We start from the raw sequence: 20768 nt of genomic DNA, 5'->3' as shown, positions 1-20768 counted from the left end.
AAAATCTATGATATAATCTCATATATCTACGATATATTTCGATATAAGATATACATATATTGTATATATCTTCTGATTTTTTAAACTTTATACTATTGAAAATATGTAACACTGAAAAAATTACAAGAGTCCTTGGAAGCCATAAAGATTAGTTATTTGACGTTTAACCACGTGGTTGTTGCTAAGCAACTCTATATATCCACAAAAGCTTTATCAAGATTTTAAGCAGAATAGTTTGAACACTTTCATAGTTTTCCGTATGATTTTAACAATATTTAACTATGGCAGACGACGTGAAGCCAGAAGTAATAAAAAAAACGCAAGACTTACTTGGAAAATATTTTAAAAAGCCGCCATTAACCGAAAAATTATTGAGGAAACCGCCCTTTAGATTTCTTCATGATATTATATCAATTGTATGTATTCTTAGAATCATTACTAAAGTTCTTTTTTATTTTAATTTGTTTTTTTTTCTTGTTGCTTCCTTTGATCGCCAGTAAATATTATATGAATTATATTGATTATTTTCTTTCAGATAATAAAGGAAACCGGTTTCTTAGGAGGTTTGTTCACAGAAGAAGAATTAAATTCAGACAATATAAAAGATAAGGAATCAAAAGTAGCATATTTAACAAAACTTATAGATGTTGTTAGTAAGTTCTAAAAAAGAAAATATTCGGTAAAACTTATTAAAACCTGTTGATATTTCGAAGATATTATATTTATACATAAAATTCCATTTTAGAATTAATATCTGGAAATAATCTAACAGTAAGAGCAAGTAAAATAGTTTCTGGACAAGAAGCAACTAAAACAAATGAACTTTTACAAGCTATTGGAAAAGCTCTTGATAAAAAAGTAAAATATATTTAAACCTATTTGAAAATGATTTGATTTTATAGGATGATACATTGCAATAATTTAATATAATATATATTTATATGTGATTAAATTAGGTAAACAGTGCAGAAGCAATTGAACATTATAAAAAAAGTTTACAAAAGAAATCAAAAGGAGGAATAAAATCAAAAACATCTAAAGAGGATATTGCTAAAAAACCATCTAGGCAGGTATCGCAAACAAGAAAATCAACTGAAAAAGAAAAACATCCATCTGGATTACAAAAGAAAGTTTCTAGTGTAGGAAAAGTTGAATCAAAGACAAAAGAAGAAAGTAATCAAGAAAGTAGTAACAATAAAAATAGCAATATAGTAGAACAAGAAATTCAAGAGAATAATATTGGAAAGAGTAATGATATAGATATTCCATCAGCGGTAATCTTTTTTTAAATTAGCTAATATTTTTAACTATATTTAATGTTAAATTATAAATAAAATATTATTTTATATAGCCACTTGAAGATGAATTATCTTCCACAACACAAAAAATAAAACATTCTTCTGCTACCAAACAGAAACAGGATCATATATCTTCCATGGTTCCTACAGAAGTACAAACAGGCAAACTTCCAGCAAATATAAATACAGATAAGAAATCAGAGGAACACATTCAGAAAAAGGAATCTGTAAATAAAACAAAACGAGTGCTATCAAAGCAAGGAAGTGAGTCTAAAGAATCAATAAAAATATCAGAAACAATATCTACAAGAAAAAAATCAATAGAGACTACAGATAAGGAAAAGTCACAAACAGAATATGAATCAACATATGGAAATATAAGTGATGATTTGCAGCAAACAGAACATGAGAATTCAATTATTCTTGCATCAAATATACAGAAACATAAATTTAATAATGAACAAGAACAAAATATGACCAAATCAAGAACATTGTTACGTCCACCTACTGTTAGACCAAGTAGTGCAAGACCTGCTGCTCCTAAAATGAAAGGAAAAACTGACATGATTCTTAATGAAGAAATAAGGTAGTAAATATATACATTAACCAAACATATTAAAATATGTATTATTAGAAAATAATATATTTTGGTTTTAGTACACCTATGGGAAACATTAGTGTGATAATTGAAAATGCAAATATAAAAGACAATGATAATGAAGATATGGTGATTGTAGAAAACAAAGGAAACATTGGAACAACTTTAGAGAATATTAGCAATTATAAAATTGACCATGAATTAACTCAAGAACATGGGCATCTCGTGGCACAAATTTTGGAGACTCAAAGAGAATTAGTCAATACTGATAATGTTGATGTTTTACCAAAGAAAGTTGATATTGTAGGATATTCTTATTTATATTTATGTTACTTAAACGCTTTACAAAACATTTTATGAAATACAGATGTTTTTATGAATTTAGGCATGGGAGGCGGGTACAAAACGCGATCACGAGGCAGCGATTAAGGAAATTGATAAATTACGCGGTACGATACAGTCGTTAACTCGTGCAACAAATCCTTTAGGGAAATTATTAGATTACTTACAGGTATCGTTTTAATTTTATGCTAGAATATTGGTATAAAATATATATGATAATAAACTTATTTAACATATTTAAATATATGTTCGTTTTGTATAATTTGTTTACATAGGAAGATATTGAAATGATGCAAAAGGAATTACATGATTGGAGAAGTCAGTATAATCAACTAAGCAAACAGTTGGAAAAGGAACAAATGTATAATCCCTGCATTTGCACCATATAAAAAATATATTACATACGTTACTATATATTACTTATTATTTTCAGGCGTACGCAAGAGATAATAGATCCAATGCAGATGACATTAAAAGAAATTGACAATAATATTCAGGACCAATTAAATAAAATTTATCAAGCAAAAGCAAGAATAATAAAAAATAACCAAAAAATACAAAGATTATTAAATGGTGACGTATAAAAGTGTATTATTTTAAACAATTTTTATGTAATATTTGGAGTATATAATATATATAATATATATATATATATATATATATATATATATATATATACACACACATATATAATTTTTAATATTACATATACATTTTCGTCATTAGTGCGATAAATATTGAAGATATGTATGTAATAGAAATATAGATTGTACTTTTGTAAATATACGTTTTGTAAATATACTAAATGGTGTTAATGATTTTTTAACATAAAATATTTATATAAAAAGATTTAAAAAAAAATTCTTCGAATCGATTTGGTACAATACAGTACGTATAAACATTATTTTGAATAAATAAATAACAAACATTTAGAGAAGCAAAACAAAAGCATGTGTTATGAATTGTGTTGCTATTGTAACAAATATATATTTACATTAAAGTTTATGCCAGATTATGAACTTGTTTAAAGCTAAAACTTCTTTGGTCTTAAATTTCGTATGCTTTATATAATTCTTCTATTTCTTCTTCAGATTTATTTTCAGTATTTTTACAATATTCAAGAAGAGTTTTTATTCCTGAAATAAAAATAATTTGTATAATCTTGTTAAAAATAAATGTGTATAATATACATACCATTTTTTTCAGCATTATTAATAAACATGATAAGTGCTCTGAATCTCTTAACTTGACTTAAGTCTTTCAAATACTGATATACTGAATCTTTTTGTGGTATGAATTCAATTCTAAGAGTATCTAAAATTTCACTGAAAATATCTGATTCCATAGAATCTTGAAATATTTTTGGCAAACTATTTAAAGGTAATTGCTGAAATACAAAGTTATTAATTTTATAAAAAGATATTGATGGATATATTATTATGATATTAAATTAATTAAATACTTTTAAATAATGATAGTGATATTGTGATGACTTATTTTTGCGCCAATCTATAAGGAATTGTACAGCTGTTTTTGGGACTTTTGGCAGATCTATTGATACATTTTTTTCAACTTCCAATGGTTTAATTAAAGAGTTATTCTCTATAATAACTTTATCAACTATATTAGATGATTCAGCTTGCTGAATATTATCTGTAGTATTAATTGGAATAGTTTCGTTTTTACATGATGCAATTCCAAATTCTGCATCTTGTACTACAATACGTTTCATTGATCTCTATGAATAAATAGTGAAGTATTTAACATTTTTGCAATAAATATTAAAAATTTATGAATTTTAATTTCACATCATTTCCTTACTTTTGAGTGTAAGTGAGGTGGTTTAACAATAGGCTCTACAATTTCAACATTATCTTTCTCTGGTAACCAATTTGGAATTTGCATATATTTTGTTTTGGTTTTTATTGTCTTATTTACAACATCTTGCTCTAATTTCTTATTATTTATTTCTTTGTTTATTTTATTATTAGGATTCCAAATTTTTTCACCAATATTTTTTACTACTGATGTTTCTTTTAATGCATTTTCCTCGGATATAATAATTGGCTAAAAAAATAGGGTTAATATGTGTATTAGATTTATATTTAAAAAAATAATAAATAAATATCAATATTAAACCTTAGCTTCTAGTTTTTTATTGACTTGAGCAAGTTTAATTTGTGCTTCCTTGTTAGAAGGTTCTAATTTCAATATTTTTTCTAAATCTTCTTTAGCTTCTTTGTATTGTTTTAATTCTAATCTAGTAATTGCTCTTCTATGATAGGCTTTTGTATATGTTGAGTCCAATTGTATTGCTGTAGAACAATCAGCTTCTGCAGAGTATAAACTATAATAAAATAAAGCATAATATTATAATACTATAAGTATAACAATATATGCTTAAAAATATATACAAATAAAAAATGACATACTTGTCCTTTTTTAAATGACAAAGAGCACGATTTGCATAAAAAACAGCATCATATGGAAAAATTTTTATTGCCTCACTATAACATGCAATGGCATTATCCCACTTTTTTTGTTGTACAAATATATTGCCTTTTTGTTTATGTTCTGTGGCTAAATCATGCTTTTTTGTTAATTCATCTTCATTTAATTCCTCTTCAGATTCTTCAGATGAATCTGTTTTATCTATTTCTTTACATGCTTTTTCCTTCATTAAGATATTTTAACCATCAAAAATAATAATTCTTTTAGTTATAAAGTCTAATTGACATGACATAATCTATGCTATTTAAATATATAAAAATAATTAAAAAAAAAAATTAAAGAACTTACCACATCAAATTTATCCCAAGCAGAGTAATCACTTGATTTAATTCGCTTTATGTTTGTATTACACTTTTCTTCTTTTGTAACAGTCTTTTGTACTACCTTTTTTTTTTTACTTCTTATTGGAGGTAAAATCTATATAACGAATATTACCATAAAACTTAAATAAACTGAACATTATTTCTCAATAATTATATTAATTATTTATTTTATAAAGTATGATAACGTTTACTTGATCAGTGTTTTGATTGCGCAGCTCCTGGTCTTTGCGTTTCATTTCCTTCTCCCAATTTTTCAAGTCAAGAAATTCAGTTTGTAAATCCTCTGAATTATCTTTTACTTGTTTTTGTAGTAAAATAGACTTGTCAACACTCATACTTAAAACTATGGAAGCAAACAATAGTTATTACTTCGATATAGTTTATTTTTGATTTTACTTTATGCATTAAGAAAAGATTTACAAATTAAATATTTCACAGCAACTTTCAATTTATTTACGTAAGTCAAATATTTTCATTTTTATAAAATACGAATTGATGTATGATTACGTATAATATATTTAAATAAATTTGTTAAGTACTTACTGTTGAGAGTCAAAGAGAGAAAAATTCAATTCGTAAATCCCAGAAAACTTATAAATCATAAATTTATATTAACCTATACGCATTATCCGATAAAGGTTTTTACATGCTTTATACTGTAGTGTCAAAATTTTCCGCTACATGGCAGTTCAATCGAATACGCAGAACCGTATCTATGAAATTAGAAATGGGGGCTGTACACAAATGTTATATTTGTGTTTAATTTGTTAAAAAAAAAAAAAAAAAAAAAGAGAGAGAGAGAGAAATTTACAAAATAAACAAACGTGTATATATGCTCATACAATTCTCACGTTTCTGAATTTTCTTAAAGTAACGATCGAATTCGAAAGATTATGAACATGTATCTTTATTACAATGAAATAACTAAACACGTTTATATTTTCGCGCTTTCAAAAGATGCGAACAGGATCGTATCGAAATCATACCTTGTAAGAAAAATTCGAAGTAAGAAATTTGTGTTTCAAAATATACGGAATGAGCTTGACATTCGAACTCTTATAGATTTTGGGTACTTGCCATCGGATCGAGATCGAGCAGACTTCAATGTTAATACATATCCGAAGGGATGATACTGACTACCGAAGCAGTTCTCAACCGACGAGTGTCAGGTACGCATCCAAAAGAAAGAAAACTTTCTTCGAGATGCTTAATCTACGGTTTACTAGTATTCGTGAAAATTTTAATTTAACGCTGTTTTGTTTATCGTATATTAAAGTTTATAACTTAGAATTTTTATATACAATCGAGTGATTTGAAGTGATATAATAAATCGGTATAAGTTTTTATAGATGTCATTGTTAGTTATATTGGTATGAAAAGATTATAGTGATTTATATAGATAAGAAAAAAGATTGTGTAATACTTTTGAACTATGTTAAATACGTTCGTATAATGATTATGGAATTGAACATAAGAACTGGAAATAAGAATTTTTAAAATATTGTAAAACATATCGTTAAATCGAACGTTCACATAAAATCTTTTAACAATTTTACGATCGAGTTTACATTAAATTTTAATTTGCAAATTACATAACTGAACAAGGATTAATTAAAATATTCTATGTCTACATATTTTGTTCCTACCTGGATATGAACGGTAAGAGTTTCATAATTAAACACATTGACTCTTTTTAACAACATGAATAAAGATGAACGATCGTCAATGATTGTTCTCGACATTGTATCACAATTCCCTCCAAAAACTAACGGACTCGTATTAAAGTCACTATTAAATTATTCGTTTTCTCTCTTTCCTTTATGTTTTTCTTATGTTGGTGCACTTTTACAATATAAAAATATTTTCTTTCATTTATAAGGATCTCTAAAAAATGCATATTATTTCAAATAAATCGAAGAACGATTGATTTCTGGACAGATCAAATATTTCTTTATCTTTAATCGTCACTCAAAATATGCTAATAATTTACGAAAAAAATAACGTTAAAATTTGTTTATAAATATCGCACATACGATCTCGACGTATTTGCGAAACATCGATAAAGAATTTAGGATGCGTTTTTTGTGTAGTCATACTAACCTCAAGATTTTAATTACATCCGTGATAGTATCAAAATTAACGTAGGATACAGGAATTCATCGTTTTAGATATACGTTTGAAATATATTTAATTTCAAGGTTTACATCTCAAAATCTGTATTTCGATGCTGCAACTCGTTCGCAGATGGTTGACTTTCGTAAATTTATCAACAGAACATACCTCGATGAATTTTGTATTTTTTGATGATTGGAGATATTTAATGCTTTTTTTTTTTTTTTTTTTTTTTTTAATATAATGCCAGTGATTATTTTTACATTGATCAAGAGAGTGAAAGAATTTCAAATTAACATCGTCAGTATTCCTGTAGAAAAGAAAAATATTAATCTTTTAAAAAGCATTCACAGAATAATAACTGACGAACTTGGTCTTCGTCACGAGTGACTGATAATGAAACTATTAAATTTGAAGTTTTATGTATATTTATATATTTCTTTTATGTTGTACAGTCATAATATTTCTCATAGTTCGTATGTTCGTTCTATGTTATTCATATCTACACTCGCGAAACATGGTGACAGAAATACACGCGAAAACTGATTAATCATATAGATTATATATTTATTTATCATCGAACTAGAAATATATTAGATATACAATAGTAATAATAATAAAGAGTGCGCATCAGGCTACGAGTAGGTATGAGAAATTCGAAGGCTTCTTTTTGTGGCTACTAACGTCTCTTGTGCCAAGACGATAAATTCGGTAGTCGTTTGTACGATGAACATAGTTGAGTTTCGGAGACAATAGGTCATGCATATATAGATATATGAAAAGAAACGTGATAATTTATTCTAATTAAAAGTTTCTTTTTAAAAGAAAGAAATCTAATTTAATACTAAACTATCCAGGAAACGTTCGAGACAACCCGATGAGAAAATTGTTCTTTTTTTTTTCTTTTTCTTTTCTTTTTTTTTTTTTTTTTAACGTTATGTTTGAAGACCAGCGAGCACTAGAATAATTCAAATTCAAGGACGGAACATGGAAGTTTCCAAAAAATCGTTAGAATGATTGAAATAAGTGACGATAGTCGAACGAGACAAGGCACGTTCCGCAAAACTCCCACGTCCGGAAATCTCTTGTAAATTGTATGTTTATCTAGACAGTGGCTACTTCGACGACCGATGCTATATTTATCAGCGACAGTGCATACTGGCGCGAATCCTAATATTTAATATTATTTACGGCGCGACTGTGAAAAGAGAAAAAAAGAAAAAGATTTCCAGTCACGCCAACATTCTTTTGCGTTGGCGTTGAAACTACGATGTCTCGTTCGTGGCATAATTTGCATCTCGAATCATATTGCCATTCAAGAAAATACTTATATGACGTCAACTCAATTCATTCATTATCAATACTTTTCAACTTCTTGACTATTCTAACGATATGAAAATTCATTTGATATATAACGTTATCCTATAATGGAACGAACTTTTGGGAGTTGTTATAATGTTTCTTGAGATAGCATATGCGTCTTCTAAGGACTTATTTGTCAATAAGTAGTTGCAACACGTTTTAGGATAAACGATGTCGTTATAGAGAGACATATATGTAGATACGTCTGGCGCAAAGACCTAGGCCTAGTTCTTTCCGGTTCTAACCGATTTCACCCCTTCGGGCGACGCGACTATTTCTAGCTGCTTCTATGTAGATCCGCTTGTAAATCGCCGGCGAAACGACAAATTTCATTGTTTCATTATCTTTAGGCGATGGTCGTTCGTATCAGATGATCGTGACTGTGATAATTTTGGCTATTTAAATTGTTGAAAGATGCGAACCGATCTCGAAGTATCGTGACTAGAAATTCGATATTTCTGAATTCCAACACTCGAAGGAGCTACACGTATAAACGCCAATAGAGTTTCGAAATTCTATTTTACGATAAGACGAATGTGTACGTCAACCTACAAGGATTGCTTTAATTTCGTTTCGTCGAAAGAATTCGTTGCAACTCGTTTCAAGCTTAAAAATCTTAATGCAGTCTTATAATAGAATTAATAGAATAATCTTGAAGGATATTTTATATTCGTCAAGAAAGTTTATATTTCGATTCTTCCTTAAAGGTCCAGTATGTACCGTCTGTGATCATAGCATGGTAGCTACATTATATTTTTTCGATATCTCTAAAGAATGCGATACATTTGCAAATGGTAGGTAGAACGAGCGATGATCGTATTTCATTCTCTCATTTCCTAACAAATGAAAGCTATTTCACTTGTAATTTACAGATAAAGGGTAGCCTGACGTTACGATTTATTTATGAAATGGCAAGACTGTACGTTAGTTTATTAAGCACTAAAATATTAATGTGCACTGTGCTCGATCACAACGATCGATTATGGTTGGACTTCGAACTATGCAAATGTCAGCATATTGAACTGTAAGATAATATGCGATCGATTCTTTGTAAATTATTTCTCTACTTATTATATAACTTATAATCATAGTTTGATTCGTAGACCAAAAAGTTAAAATTTAAGCACAACGTAAAGGGTATGAATACCCGTATGAAAACGAAAAGGAAAATGAGATTTTTCTAAATGGATAAAAGATGACCGTCTCTTATCAATACGAAGTTGCCAGCTCCACGAGCGGTGGATTTACCAGACTTCTGCTTATGTGGAGGGGTTCCCTCTACAAGCTTATTTACAGAGAACTTGTACTTTTTGTGATTATGTTCGCATCACTCTCGGCTATTTATCGTCATGCTTTGACTGATTTACAAAAGAGGTACGCTCTCAATTCGATAAATTCCGACTTGCAACAAATAAAATCCTTCATTTCTTTTGCAGGGAATTTGAGAAATTCGTAATATATTGTGATACATTCATTAATCTAATTCCTCTTAGCTTCGTGCTAGGATTTTACGTGTCCCACGTAGCTGATAGATGGTGGAAACAATATAATGCGATACCTTGGCCGGATAAGTATGTTTTCAACTTAATTATCGTATATTTTTCTTTTAGTCAATAAAGTTATTTCTTTGTTTATTATCAGGGTTATGCATCTAGTAGCACTTTATGTTAGCGGAGATGATGAATATGGTCGCATGTTGCGGAGAGGTCTTATGAGATATTTGAATCTCTCTCTAATACTTGTACTACGTTCCATTAGTTCGGCGGTAAAAAGACGGTTTCCTACTCTTGATCACGTGGTAGATTCCGGTAAAGTAAAATATCATCTACAAAAGCGTTCTCTTATTATTTTAGTAATTAATATGTTGCAGGTTTCATGACTTCCTTGGAATTGGATTTATTTCAGTCGGTACCGAGTCTCGAATTCAATACCTACTGGATCCCGTGTACGTGGTTTATCAATTTGTTGAAGGAAGCACGTCGAAACCATAGATTGCCCGATGCGCAAGGTTTAAAAATAATTATGGAGGTTTGTTTACTTGAATCTCATTGATGGGAATCGATGAATTTCTTAAAAATTATCAAGTGCGATCTAATGTCGTCCGAGGAAAATTTTTTCTAAGTTTATGATCTCCCTTACGTAAAGATCGTCATGCTTCATTAACGATAATTTTATTTCTCAAGATTAAATGTGAGCGATTTAATGACTTTCGCGATTATTTATCGGCACAACTTCCTTTCTTATCCTTGGTAATGCCTCATATATCGAATTAACAATTAATAATCTCTGATTCTAGTCTTGATAAATTCTTCTAGAAAAATAAGAATATAAACTCCTTCCAATTTTTCATACATATATATGTATATTGTAGGAATTCAATGATTTTCGCTCTAAATGCGGACTTTTATGGAGCTATGACTGGGTTTCTATACCTTTGGTTTACACGCAAGTCGTGACCCTTGCAACATATAGTTTCTTTGCAGTTGCACTTGTCGGTCGTCAATATATCGAGGGAAATGAAAAACCGTTTCAGCTAAAAGTCGACATATATTGTCCTCTATTTACGATTCTACAATTTTTTTTCTTCATGGGTTTATTAAAGGTAAATACGATATAAATAATAAAATGATACAGAAACTAATTTGGCGATTCACTACAGGTAGCTGAACAATTAATAAATCCTTTTGGCGACGATGACGAGGATTTCGAATTGAATTGGCTTATCGATCGTCATGTCAAAGTAAGAATCATATTTCTCGATCATCAACAATTTGGCTAGTTGAAAACTTGCGAATGTTTGCTTTTGCTGTAGGTGTCATATCTGGGCGTGGATACTTTAATGACTCGCTGTCCGCCTCTTGTAAAAGATATTTACTTTGATGCAGAAAATCTTATCTTACCTTACACCGAAGCAGCAGCAGCATACAAGAGGAAGACTTATCGTGGCAGCGTTGCAGATATGCCGTGAGTTTCCTTCTAGTTTTCAATTATTTATTCTTTGATTTTGAACACGAGAGAAAAGAAATTATTGCAACATATTGATCGCAAAAAATTGTTATGATATTTAGAGTGCCAGAAGAGAAGCAAACAATGTTCTTACCAGGAATAATGGAAGAAGAGGAAGAACCCAGAAATACACCTCGTACATCGAGCGCTAGTTTAGTAACGTATCCTGATAGTCCAATGACTGAAAAGCGGTAAGAAATTAGTTAATATAATTAGATTATCGAATATGTATTTTTTTAATTAATTTGATATATAGATATACGTAAGTGTTCGCGTGCAAAATTAAAATGTGGATATTTTTGCTGCCCATGTCCGCGAACGATGGACAAGCTTTAAGATAAAGATTTTATATCGAACTCTATTAAGTTAGATTCGTTTGTTTCAGCCAGATCAGCGGGTCCCCTCAAACAACTCCATCGATGGTTAGTAACGCTAGTGAAACGATTCTTCAGTTAGATAATCAAGAACAACAACAACAACAACAACAACAGTCTGAAGCTGAGCAAGGCGATCAACAACGCGGGCGTTTGACTGGTGCGATGAGAAAATTTTCAGCTATTGCTAGGCATACGAATCCACGAATCGACTCGAATCGAAAGCCTTTCTTTGCAGCAATAAAAACACCCAAGATATGGCTGCAACCTTGGCCGAGTGCCACCAACTTATCACGAATAAACCGTCATCGAGGTCCCGACACACCAGCACCATTCAATGCTCCTAAAATATTATGCGTTCCATCGGCTTTACAGATTTCATTTAGCGACGAAACTGAAGATCAAGAAAATCGCGAAGGTTTTGACAATTCTGCTTTCTTTCATGAAGACGTTGACGATCGGTACATCGAGGATCAGGACGATGATACGATAGAGAAGTTGAGAAACGTTAATCGATTCAAACGTTTCGTTTTAACGGATACTTCGGAATGTTCAGATGCGCAAATAGAAGCAATAGATTTACCGCGTTTCAGGGAAACCATAGAACAGAAATCAGAAAGCTTTTTTAAGTATCTTCCTCAAAGACAACGTTCTTCAACCGAATCTAGTGATAAGAAGGGTGTTCACTGGAGAATAGATGAGAGAAGACCTTCGTTGCTGGCTCGTCGGAAAACCATTCACAGTGTCCCAACTTCTTTGCAAATCGTCATACCACAAGCAAGGAGTTCACCGAACTTAACCAATATAGAAGTTGAAGAGAAACAGATGGAGAAGCTCGATACTCCTGATGAATCTGAGAAGGATACCAAACTTTAAATATCGATAGAATTCATATATACTACATATTCGTGAGTACGATAAAATATTTCAATTTTGATCGGTTTTTTTCCGCCATTATTTATGTTGTGCGATGTTTATATACTGATTTAAATAAACTAAGTATTAATATTAATCTCTCTTCTTATAGCATTTGATACATTTGACGAATGTTCTGCAATATCATGGGAAATATTAGTTCAAAGAAATGATCATGTTTACTTATTTTTCCACTGGTTATATAATTTATAATTAATATAACTTCTCTCTCTTTCTTTCTCTTTCTCTCTCTCTCTTCCTCTATTTTTTTTTGTTTTAATAAAGGATTAAATTATAGTATATTTTACTTCAATGCGCTTCTAGATTGTAATCAATAATAGATAGTAACAGATAGTAATATCTATAATAAAAACACAAAACAAATTTGATCAAGAAATAAAAATATACATAACATCTTAATTTATGATGTTATACTGCTAAAAATCATGACATGACGCTATAAATTTATTAAAAATTTGTAATAACATTTTAACATGTTAATTTATTTAATCGTTTTATCAAATTTATATATTTTTAAAGATACATTCATTAGTTTCCATCTCAGTATTATTATAGAGTGACTATATTATTATAAATTAATTATTATTTGTATAATTTGTATATGATTCAATTCATGATTTTTTAAATTGTAAACAATAATTATTCTGCGGAAGAAGTTGTGGAATTAATATATTCTGTATTTGTTGAATAATAATAGCATTTTAGAATAAATAATATAATTATTTTCAAAATATTGGGAATAATAACGTATGTTATGTATATATTGTAAATATTTGATCCCTGAATGTTTCTTTAAACACAATAGAATGTTTAGTCATTTTTAATTAACTCCAAGCATTTATCTTCTTATTATGTTCATGAATCTTTTATGTAATAATAAAGGCATGCATTCTAATTTGATAATTTATGTATAACAATTAATATATAGTAGATGTTAGTAAATAAATAGTTAGTAGATGCAACTATTTTTTGCGTGCGTTGAGGTTATTCGTCATCCTTGGTTTTATAATGACTTACGCGAACAATAAATCCAAGCGTAATTCTTGGCTGATTTTGATGATCAAAATCTTATTTTAAAGATGAAGATTTAAATAAGAACTACGCTTTTTCAAAAATTGGAAATAGCGGATCTTTGTTTAAACCTTCATCATTAAAATGAGACCTTACTCATCAAAATTGGTTAAGAATTACGCATGAACTCATTGTTTGGACAAACGTTCTTTTCGATAATTAGTAAATACATACTCATATACATTTTTTTGAAAAAAATCAAAATACAAGTTCGTTTCCACACTATCTACGAGGTAAGAACTGCCAACGCTATTTTTTTGATAATTTCCCTTGTAGAAGTAGTTTATTTTATATTATTACTATTACCACTGCTATTACTATAATAATAATATATATTGTAATAATAAAAAAAAATAATAAGTAGAAGAAGTAAAAGAATATATTTATATTATACACATCATGTATATTTTAGAATACATATGATGATTTATAATAACAAGAGAAGATTGAAGATAGATATAAATATGAAACTAAAAAGCATGAATTTACAACTAAATTACTAGACTACTAAACTACTTAGTCTAACCCATACTAATCCGATTGTTGTTTACGCGTGAGAATAGCGTTCATTGCTCGTGCTTGTAGTTCACATTTCGTCCATACTTCATATTTTGTCGCTCTAGTCACACACACTTCGAAAGAAAGGTGAATACCCTTCTATATCTTTTATATATATGTTTCGTCATTTATATCTTTACTTAATAAGTTTCATTGGTTAAGGAATGTTACGTTTATTTTTGAATTGCTTAATTGTACATTTATTGCTTAGACATAAATATATTATGTATATTTAAATTCACTTATAGTTAAATGTCTAAAAATAGGTTAAGATATATTATATTTGATTAACTTTATTTCATTTTCTTTTATAATTGACTATTACAATACATAAAGTATTTTTGATCTTACTGTTTTATTGTCTACATTGTGCAGAAATAATTAGTTTTTAAATCAAAGGAATTAAAATGAATATTGTATGTGTTATATGCAGTGATTTATTAATGCCATCAGATGATGTGTTTCATACACCATGTGGTCATATTTTTCACTTTACATGCTTAATGCAGTGGTTAGAAAGGTAGTATTCCCCATTTTTTTTATTACTTAAATATTTTAATTTTTAAGTATTAATTTATATATTTAAATATTACATATTGAATATTTAAATATTATTCGTTGAATATATTTACAATACTCTTAATATTTGTGCATTTTTTTATATAGATCAAAGTCATGTCCACAATGTCGAGAAAAAACAAATCAAAATAAGATACATAGAATTTATTTTAATTTCTCTAACAATGATACTATTGTAGAGGATACATCTTCCTTACAAGATAAAGTTGACAAACTTACATTTCAAATTTTACTTAAAGACAAAGATATTAAGCATTATACTGAGAAAAATGAGAATCTGGAAAAACAAAATTCTGGATTACGAAGTGAAGTTAAAAAGGTTGAAAGTGAAGTACGTGAAAAAGAAACTGCCATTTATGCGTTGAAAGAGCAAATAAAGTTCTTTAGACAACAATGCTCAGAAGTAGACATTATTAATAAAGAAGTCATTAGGTTAAGGAAAAGAGTGGAAGAATTGAAAAAGTATGTTTTGTTTTCCTTTTAATACTTTGAAAATGTTTATTTTGATATTTTGCAAATTTAATGAAGTTTGAAGTTTATCATTTATGTTTTAAGTATACAACTTTTAATGGATGCTTCTGCTGAGAAAGTAGATGATATGGTTTCAAAAACAAATGATCCTAGTACACTTATTACGTACATATCCATAATGAAAAGGTATATTAGATAAAATATATTGTAAAATATATTGTAACATTTATAAATTTTTATTTTTAATCTATGCTGGTTCTAGAGAAATGGCTAAATGTGTAAATAAACGAAGAGAGATGAGAACTAAATTGCAAAGCGTACAGCATGAATTGACTAAAGTTTCAATGGAACGTAATTATTTACTTGAAGAGCAAGAAAAACGGAAGTATGTTATATTTAATTAGTTAGATTAGCATAAATATTTTAATCTTGTGTTTTTAGAAAATTGGAAGAAGAATTAATGATATGTGAGAATGAAAAAATGGTATTACAAAATAAGCTTCAAGATATTGAAAATAATAGTATTACCAAAACACATGTATTAAACATAATGAAACCAAAAGAAAGTAATCTAAATTCTATTGAAATATCTGAAAAAGAAGTTAATTATATTGATAAGATAGATGTCACAAATAATACACAAAGCTCCCAGAAGAGAAAAATAAATTTATTGGAGGTAACAAAATATATTTTTATTTTACACAATCTGTATATTGTAATATTATGATATTATTCATTATCTATTAATCTGTTATAGTAATGGTAAAAATTAGTAAAATATTGTTGTAGGATATCAAAATAAATTCTCCTAATATTCCTGTTCAATCACAAGGCATTTTAGCTTTAAAAGAACAATATGCTGTACGACGAGCTGCCAAATCTACTTTTTCTATTTTAACGAAAAAACCCAGGCTTTCCCAAAATTCTGTTGTAAGTACAACAGTAACTTTTAATTAGTAGAAATTATATCTTATATGTATTTAATTGTTACAAATGTATTATTTTTAATTAATTATTGTAAATTGTATTGTGTAGGAATCTTTAAAAAATGGTTCAATTGCATATGATGGTTTTGGGGGTCACTCAAAGTATGATAAATTTCCTAGTCCTATTCAAAGTGCTAAATTAAAGAAAACAAAAGAGTGTTTGTCTAAGCCAAGGAAACTAAAACTTGATACAGGAGACAATAAAAAACTTAGTGATTTAATTGTAGATATATCATAATACTTGAATTAATTTAATATTTCATTTTTTATGATTATATTTATATTTTATAATAATTTATAAGTGTATTAGTGTGTATATGTATAATATGCCATCTTTTCTAATTTCTTATACAGATTAAATGGATTCTATGTGATTATGTTTAGTAAAAAGTCACAAAAAAAATGGAAGTTAATTAAAAGATTATAATTTAAGATGCCGATATTAACGAAGTTGAAAATAGAACAGCTTATATAAATATATTTTTGATGTTATTATTTATATTTACTATTTGATATAGTCTTATTATAGTAATAAATATAATGTACATAATAATGCATTGTAAGAGAAAGAATTAGTTTTAAAAATTAACTTCATCATGTGCCACATTGTAGATGGTATTCATTCAATTATTCTATTACATGTCAAATTTTAAAAGTAACATGAAAACGTTAAATAAGTTCTTTTATATTTAGAAGAATAAAACATATAGTTAAATATGTCGAATTCTCTTTCTACATACTATTCACCAATTTTAAAACCACGTTTTATGGGACCTCAGCTCCCTTCAAAGCAAGATTTGGAAGGTACTGACATAAGAAGTTATTTCAAGAATTACAGGAATGGGACGATTTCACGAATTATTGTTAGTGGTCACTGGTTGTTTCCAATTAGATATTTAACAAATTAAGGAACTTTTTTTTCTAATAATTCATATATTCTTATATTTCTTATTTATCATAATATTTTTCATAAAGATACCATCATACAGTTGGAATGTTCCAAAGAAATCGTACACTCCACGACCAAGTTCTATAATGACTTTTCGGGATCGACTCCGTTCTCTTACATTCCCACAGAACAATATTTCTACTATTGATCAGAAACTCATGAAAGAAGTGGACGACTTATATACAGTATTGATTTGTTCATATAATACTATTTTACTAGAAAATTAATCATTTTTGTTACATTTTTGTGAAGAGTATGAATTATATTCACGTTAATATTTATTTATTTTTTTACAAAAAGGTTGTACAAGCTCACCGTGATCAATACAAGGATCACTCATCAAAACTTCATCCATTAGAGTTCTTCAAAACAGATAAGTACAAATATCAATGCGCATCATCGTTGATACCGTCGTATTTAAAAAGGTATCCGACGTCATATACAAAATACAAAATACCTTCAGTCCTTCCATTGACTTATGAAAGAAAAATAGAAACTCCTTGCATACCCGATTTGGTGCTCTCTGGCATTTACGATCGTTCAAATTGTATCGTATATAAGCGCTAATTTGTTATATACAAAAATACCATATACATGGATATCCTAAAATCATTTAAAGTGTTGTTAAGATTAGAACTTAAATCGAAACGAGTGAGCAAAGTCCGGCATTCTCGCAACGAGTCGTTCGAATTCTTGAGGCGAAATACTTCCATTTTCAGAGAAATCCATTTCAGATATCATCTATGAAATTAAAATGTAGTGAGTATTTCTTCAACGAGAAACTTTATAATATTATTCGATCACAGTTTAAATTTAACATCTTTTAAAAAAAGAATTTAAACAAAATATTCTAAAATCATAAAAAGCGAAACTTCAAGAAATTTATTATACCACTAAGCAAGAGTTCATCGACACTTACCAAACGTGCCACTTTTTCGGCATGTTCATGATCCATTTCATTCTTGATCTCTCCATTTTCGTTAATACCAGTCAATTTTCGGACAGCTTCAATTAAATCATTCAATGCAAGCTGATCGTCGCCGTCGAAATCTGAAAACGAATGCGAGTGTTATTCGTCAATGCGTATTATTCCGTAAAATTAAATGATTCAGACTAATAAAATTAACTATAGTATATTGAAGTTTTGCATAAATCATGACGTTTTCTAAATGTATTTTTTTTTTTTTTTTTTTTTTTACGTATTTTTTTCATCATAAGATGTGAAAACATTTGGTTTAGAATTTTTTAAAAATTTGGAAGATTATTTTTAAAGCGGTCTCTGTTTTAGTATAAACATATATTAATGTTAAAATATTGCATTAGTTTTCTTTTTCTTTTAAGTTATGCAAAAATGCGCATTTACTCGTTGCATATTAATATAGATGGAAGAATTTTCGTTTTTATAAAAATGTGAATGCAACGATGGTATATAATAGATACAAGGATACTCAACAAGTAGATACACATCTTAATATTATAATCGTCGAAAATATCTGCATTTATAATTTCTCGACAAACAGTAAAAAATTTAATAGCGGAAATTAAAGAAATTAAAATAAGCGAATAAGGACATTATGTTTTTTTTTTTTTTTTTACTTTCTTACCGAATATTAAAAATGCCCAAGCTGAACGAACGTTCAAAGGACAATTTTCTGAAAAGGCGGAGCACAGGTCCAAAACATCTTCGAAACTTAAACATTCATCTTGTTCCGAAGAAAATATCCGATATATTGAATCGCGAAAAGGACTGTGCTGAAAAAATAAGATCGAACTTTTAAATTATTGCTCATATATCTATCACGACGATTACAGATTCTTTTTATCTTCTCGTTTATTTCTATATCTTATATATAGGATTATAAATTTTCTATATTCAAGATATAAAAATAATACTTATAAGATAACTTATGTGACTTTTTATGATATTTTTATGACACTTTATATAACTTTTAAATTATGCGATCTATGAAAAATTAGTTGCTAATTCAAGTTATATAAAATTAATATGAAATAAATTATAAATGAATATATGTCCAAATAAAGATATTAAGATATGTTGTGTTCACCTAGAATAGTTAATTCAAGTTGAATTTTATAAAGTAACCCTAGTTATCTTCAGTAAGATAAGGGTTAACGACGTACGTCTAATGATTCATGCTGCTATTTTTTCGATAATGGTATCATTAATTTTCGTAGTTCTATATTATTTGTAGCAAAACAAATAATAGGATTTTTTTTTAACCGCATTAAATCTATCGATATTATTTGACAAATATGAGCTTTGCAATGTCGTTAACTTAATATTGTGAATACGTCTAGTGATTGACACTAATTCGATGAAGTAAAAATCGGACATCATTAGCTAAAATTCTATTATTACTCACACGAACTTGAGGTAATATTTCATCTATTTGCTTCTTCGTAAAGCGATAATGCAAATTATCGTGTAAGATTCCTGGTGTTAAATTATTAAGTAGATCGAAAATGCTAAAAAAAGTGAATAATGTTTTTATTTATTGATCAAAAAATATGTATAGTACTTAGCAAATGTGAATAATACTTACTGATATATTTCAGATTTGCTTAAATATGATAATTCGACGTATTCTTCTATCAATTCGTTCGTAAGAATATGATTTGAACGAAAATTTCCCATAACTTTAGTTGTTCTTTAGTCCATTACACGTATATGAAAGAGAGTTATCATTTAACTAATCTGCACTTGGAAAATCTGTTATCAACATGTGATAATTTTATCTCTACGTTTTGCAAACATATCGGTTTACAAGTCTCATCTTTCATTTTTATATTTAAAATAACATATATTTTACTCATTTGTAAATAATATCATCCTTACATTTTTTTTTTGTAATTAAAGAGAAAGCGATCGTGAATAAAGGATTTATCTCTTTTTATTTTATAATATATGAAGTTCATTCACTTATACACTAGTTTGAGAAACACACACTCATAAATACTCGAAATTTTTAAAAGTTTAATTAGAGTATAAGTACTGTACATTGTGGCATATAAACGATTAAATTGATTATACGAAGAATGTATGGAATGGCGTTCTTTGGTTATATGTGACGTCAACAAATTCAAACTTTTAATCGACTTTGAATATTACTACATCAATCTTCCTTCGCATTTCGACGAGTGAACACAGAAATTCTCATAGCATGCCTTTTTTACAAGTAATAACAAAAAGTTAAAATAAATATATTCCAATATTACATTTCTTTAATATTCCATATAATTTATTTTATTTTAAAGTTAAATTTTGTATTGG

The 20768-nt window shown here is 28.2% G+C and overlaps 5 protein-coding genes and 1 long non-coding RNA gene across 12 annotated transcripts; 3 read left to right on the top strand and 3 right to left on the bottom strand.

Moving 5' to 3' along the window:
* Positions 1–102: 102 nt before the first annotated feature.
* Positions 103–2822, top strand: LOC122630912 (TRAF3-interacting protein 1). The gene is made up of 9 exons (XM_043815962.1): positions 103–416; positions 536–653; positions 746–858; positions 957–1274; positions 1352–1884; positions 1956–2199; positions 2282–2407; positions 2514–2599; positions 2672–2822. Exons 1-9 carry the CDS (start codon positions 282–284, stop codon positions 2820–2822), a joined length of 1824 nt encoding a protein of 607 aa, XP_043671897.1. The 5' UTR covers positions 103–281.
* LOC122630913 (RNA polymerase II-associated protein 3) lies at positions 1392–5764 on the bottom strand. Of its 3 annotated transcripts, none has more exons than XR_006327581.1 (10): positions 5616–5764; positions 5264–5415; positions 5038–5166; positions 4671–4912; positions 4378–4585; positions 4060–4305; positions 3701–3976; positions 3433–3625; positions 3233–3374; positions 1392–1523 (listed from the first exon to the last, which is right to left on the bottom strand). XR_006327581.1 is itself a non-coding variant. In XM_043815963.1 (9 exons), the coding sequence occupies exons 2-9, from the start codon at positions 5405–5407 to the stop codon at positions 3286–3288; spliced, it is 1527 nt and encodes a 508-aa protein (XP_043671898.1). In that variant the 5' UTR covers positions 5408–5415; positions 5616–5764; the 3' UTR covers positions 2954–3285. The 3 variants fall into 3 exon arrangements, 1 of the variants encoding a protein (XP_043671898.1); XR_006327582.1 differs by lacking the exon at positions 1392–1523 and adding an exon at positions 1706–1838; XM_043815963.1 differs by lacking the exon at positions 1392–1523 and having other exon boundaries at positions 2954–3374.
* A 387-nt stretch (positions 5765–6151) lies between these two features.
* Positions 6152–13496, top strand: LOC122630910 (bestrophin-4-like). 5 transcript variants are annotated; one of them, XM_043815961.1, is made up of 13 exons: positions 6178–6731; positions 9254–9340; positions 9419–9570; positions 9650–9920; positions 9983–10117; positions 10188–10354; positions 10417–10574; positions 10918–11148; positions 11206–11286; positions 11359–11510; positions 11615–11743; positions 11938–12086; positions 12165–13496. In XM_043815961.1, exons 4-13 carry the CDS (start codon positions 9742–9744, stop codon positions 12800–12802), a joined length of 2019 nt encoding a protein of 672 aa, XP_043671896.1. In that variant the 5' UTR covers positions 6178–6731; positions 9254–9340; positions 9419–9570; positions 9650–9741; the 3' UTR covers positions 12803–13496. The 5 variants fall into 5 exon arrangements, with proteins under 5 accessions (XP_043671894.1, XP_043671896.1, XP_043671893.1 ...); XM_043815958.1 differs by having other exon boundaries at positions 6189–6731; positions 11938–12834; positions 12954–13491; XM_043815959.1 differs by having other exon boundaries at positions 6152–6241; positions 11938–13491.
* Positions 11074–11775, bottom strand: LOC122630917. The gene is made up of 2 exons (XR_006327584.1): positions 11647–11775; positions 11074–11542 (listed from the first exon to the last, which is right to left on the bottom strand). It is a non-coding gene; the product is annotated as an uncharacterized LOC122630917 (long non-coding RNA).
* Positions 13497–14372: 876 nt separating the features above from the next.
* Positions 14373–17005, top strand: LOC122630914 (E3 ubiquitin-protein ligase TRAIP-like). The gene is made up of 7 exons (XM_043815964.1): positions 14373–15011; positions 15158–15532; positions 15626–15727; positions 15804–15926; positions 15983–16217; positions 16331–16471; positions 16577–17005. Exons 1-7 carry the CDS (start codon positions 14899–14901, stop codon positions 16763–16765), a joined length of 1278 nt encoding a protein of 425 aa, XP_043671899.1. The 5' UTR covers positions 14373–14898; the 3' UTR covers positions 16766–17005.
* Positions 17006–17730: 725 nt separating this feature from the next.
* Positions 17731–20269, bottom strand: LOC122630916 (calcium and integrin-binding protein 1-like). Its single transcript, XM_043815967.1, has 5 exons — positions 20041–20269; positions 19861–19963; positions 19081–19228; positions 18396–18526; positions 17731–18217 (listed from the first exon to the last, which is right to left on the bottom strand). The coding sequence occupies exons 1-5, from the start codon at positions 20130–20132 to the stop codon at positions 18107–18109; spliced, it is 585 nt and encodes a 194-aa protein (XP_043671902.1). The 5' UTR covers positions 20133–20269; the 3' UTR covers positions 17731–18106.
* Between the last annotated feature and the right edge of the window lie 499 nt (positions 20270–20768).

This window comes from Vespula pensylvanica, chromosome 8, assembly GCF_014466175.1.
Source record: "Vespula pensylvanica isolate Volc-1 chromosome 8, ASM1446617v1, whole genome shotgun sequence".
Taxonomy (NCBI): domain Eukaryota; kingdom Metazoa; phylum Arthropoda; class Insecta; order Hymenoptera; family Vespidae; genus Vespula; species Vespula pensylvanica.
The sequence above is the reverse complement of the archived record's forward strand: the minus strand, read 5'-3'. Positions and strand labels throughout refer to the sequence as shown.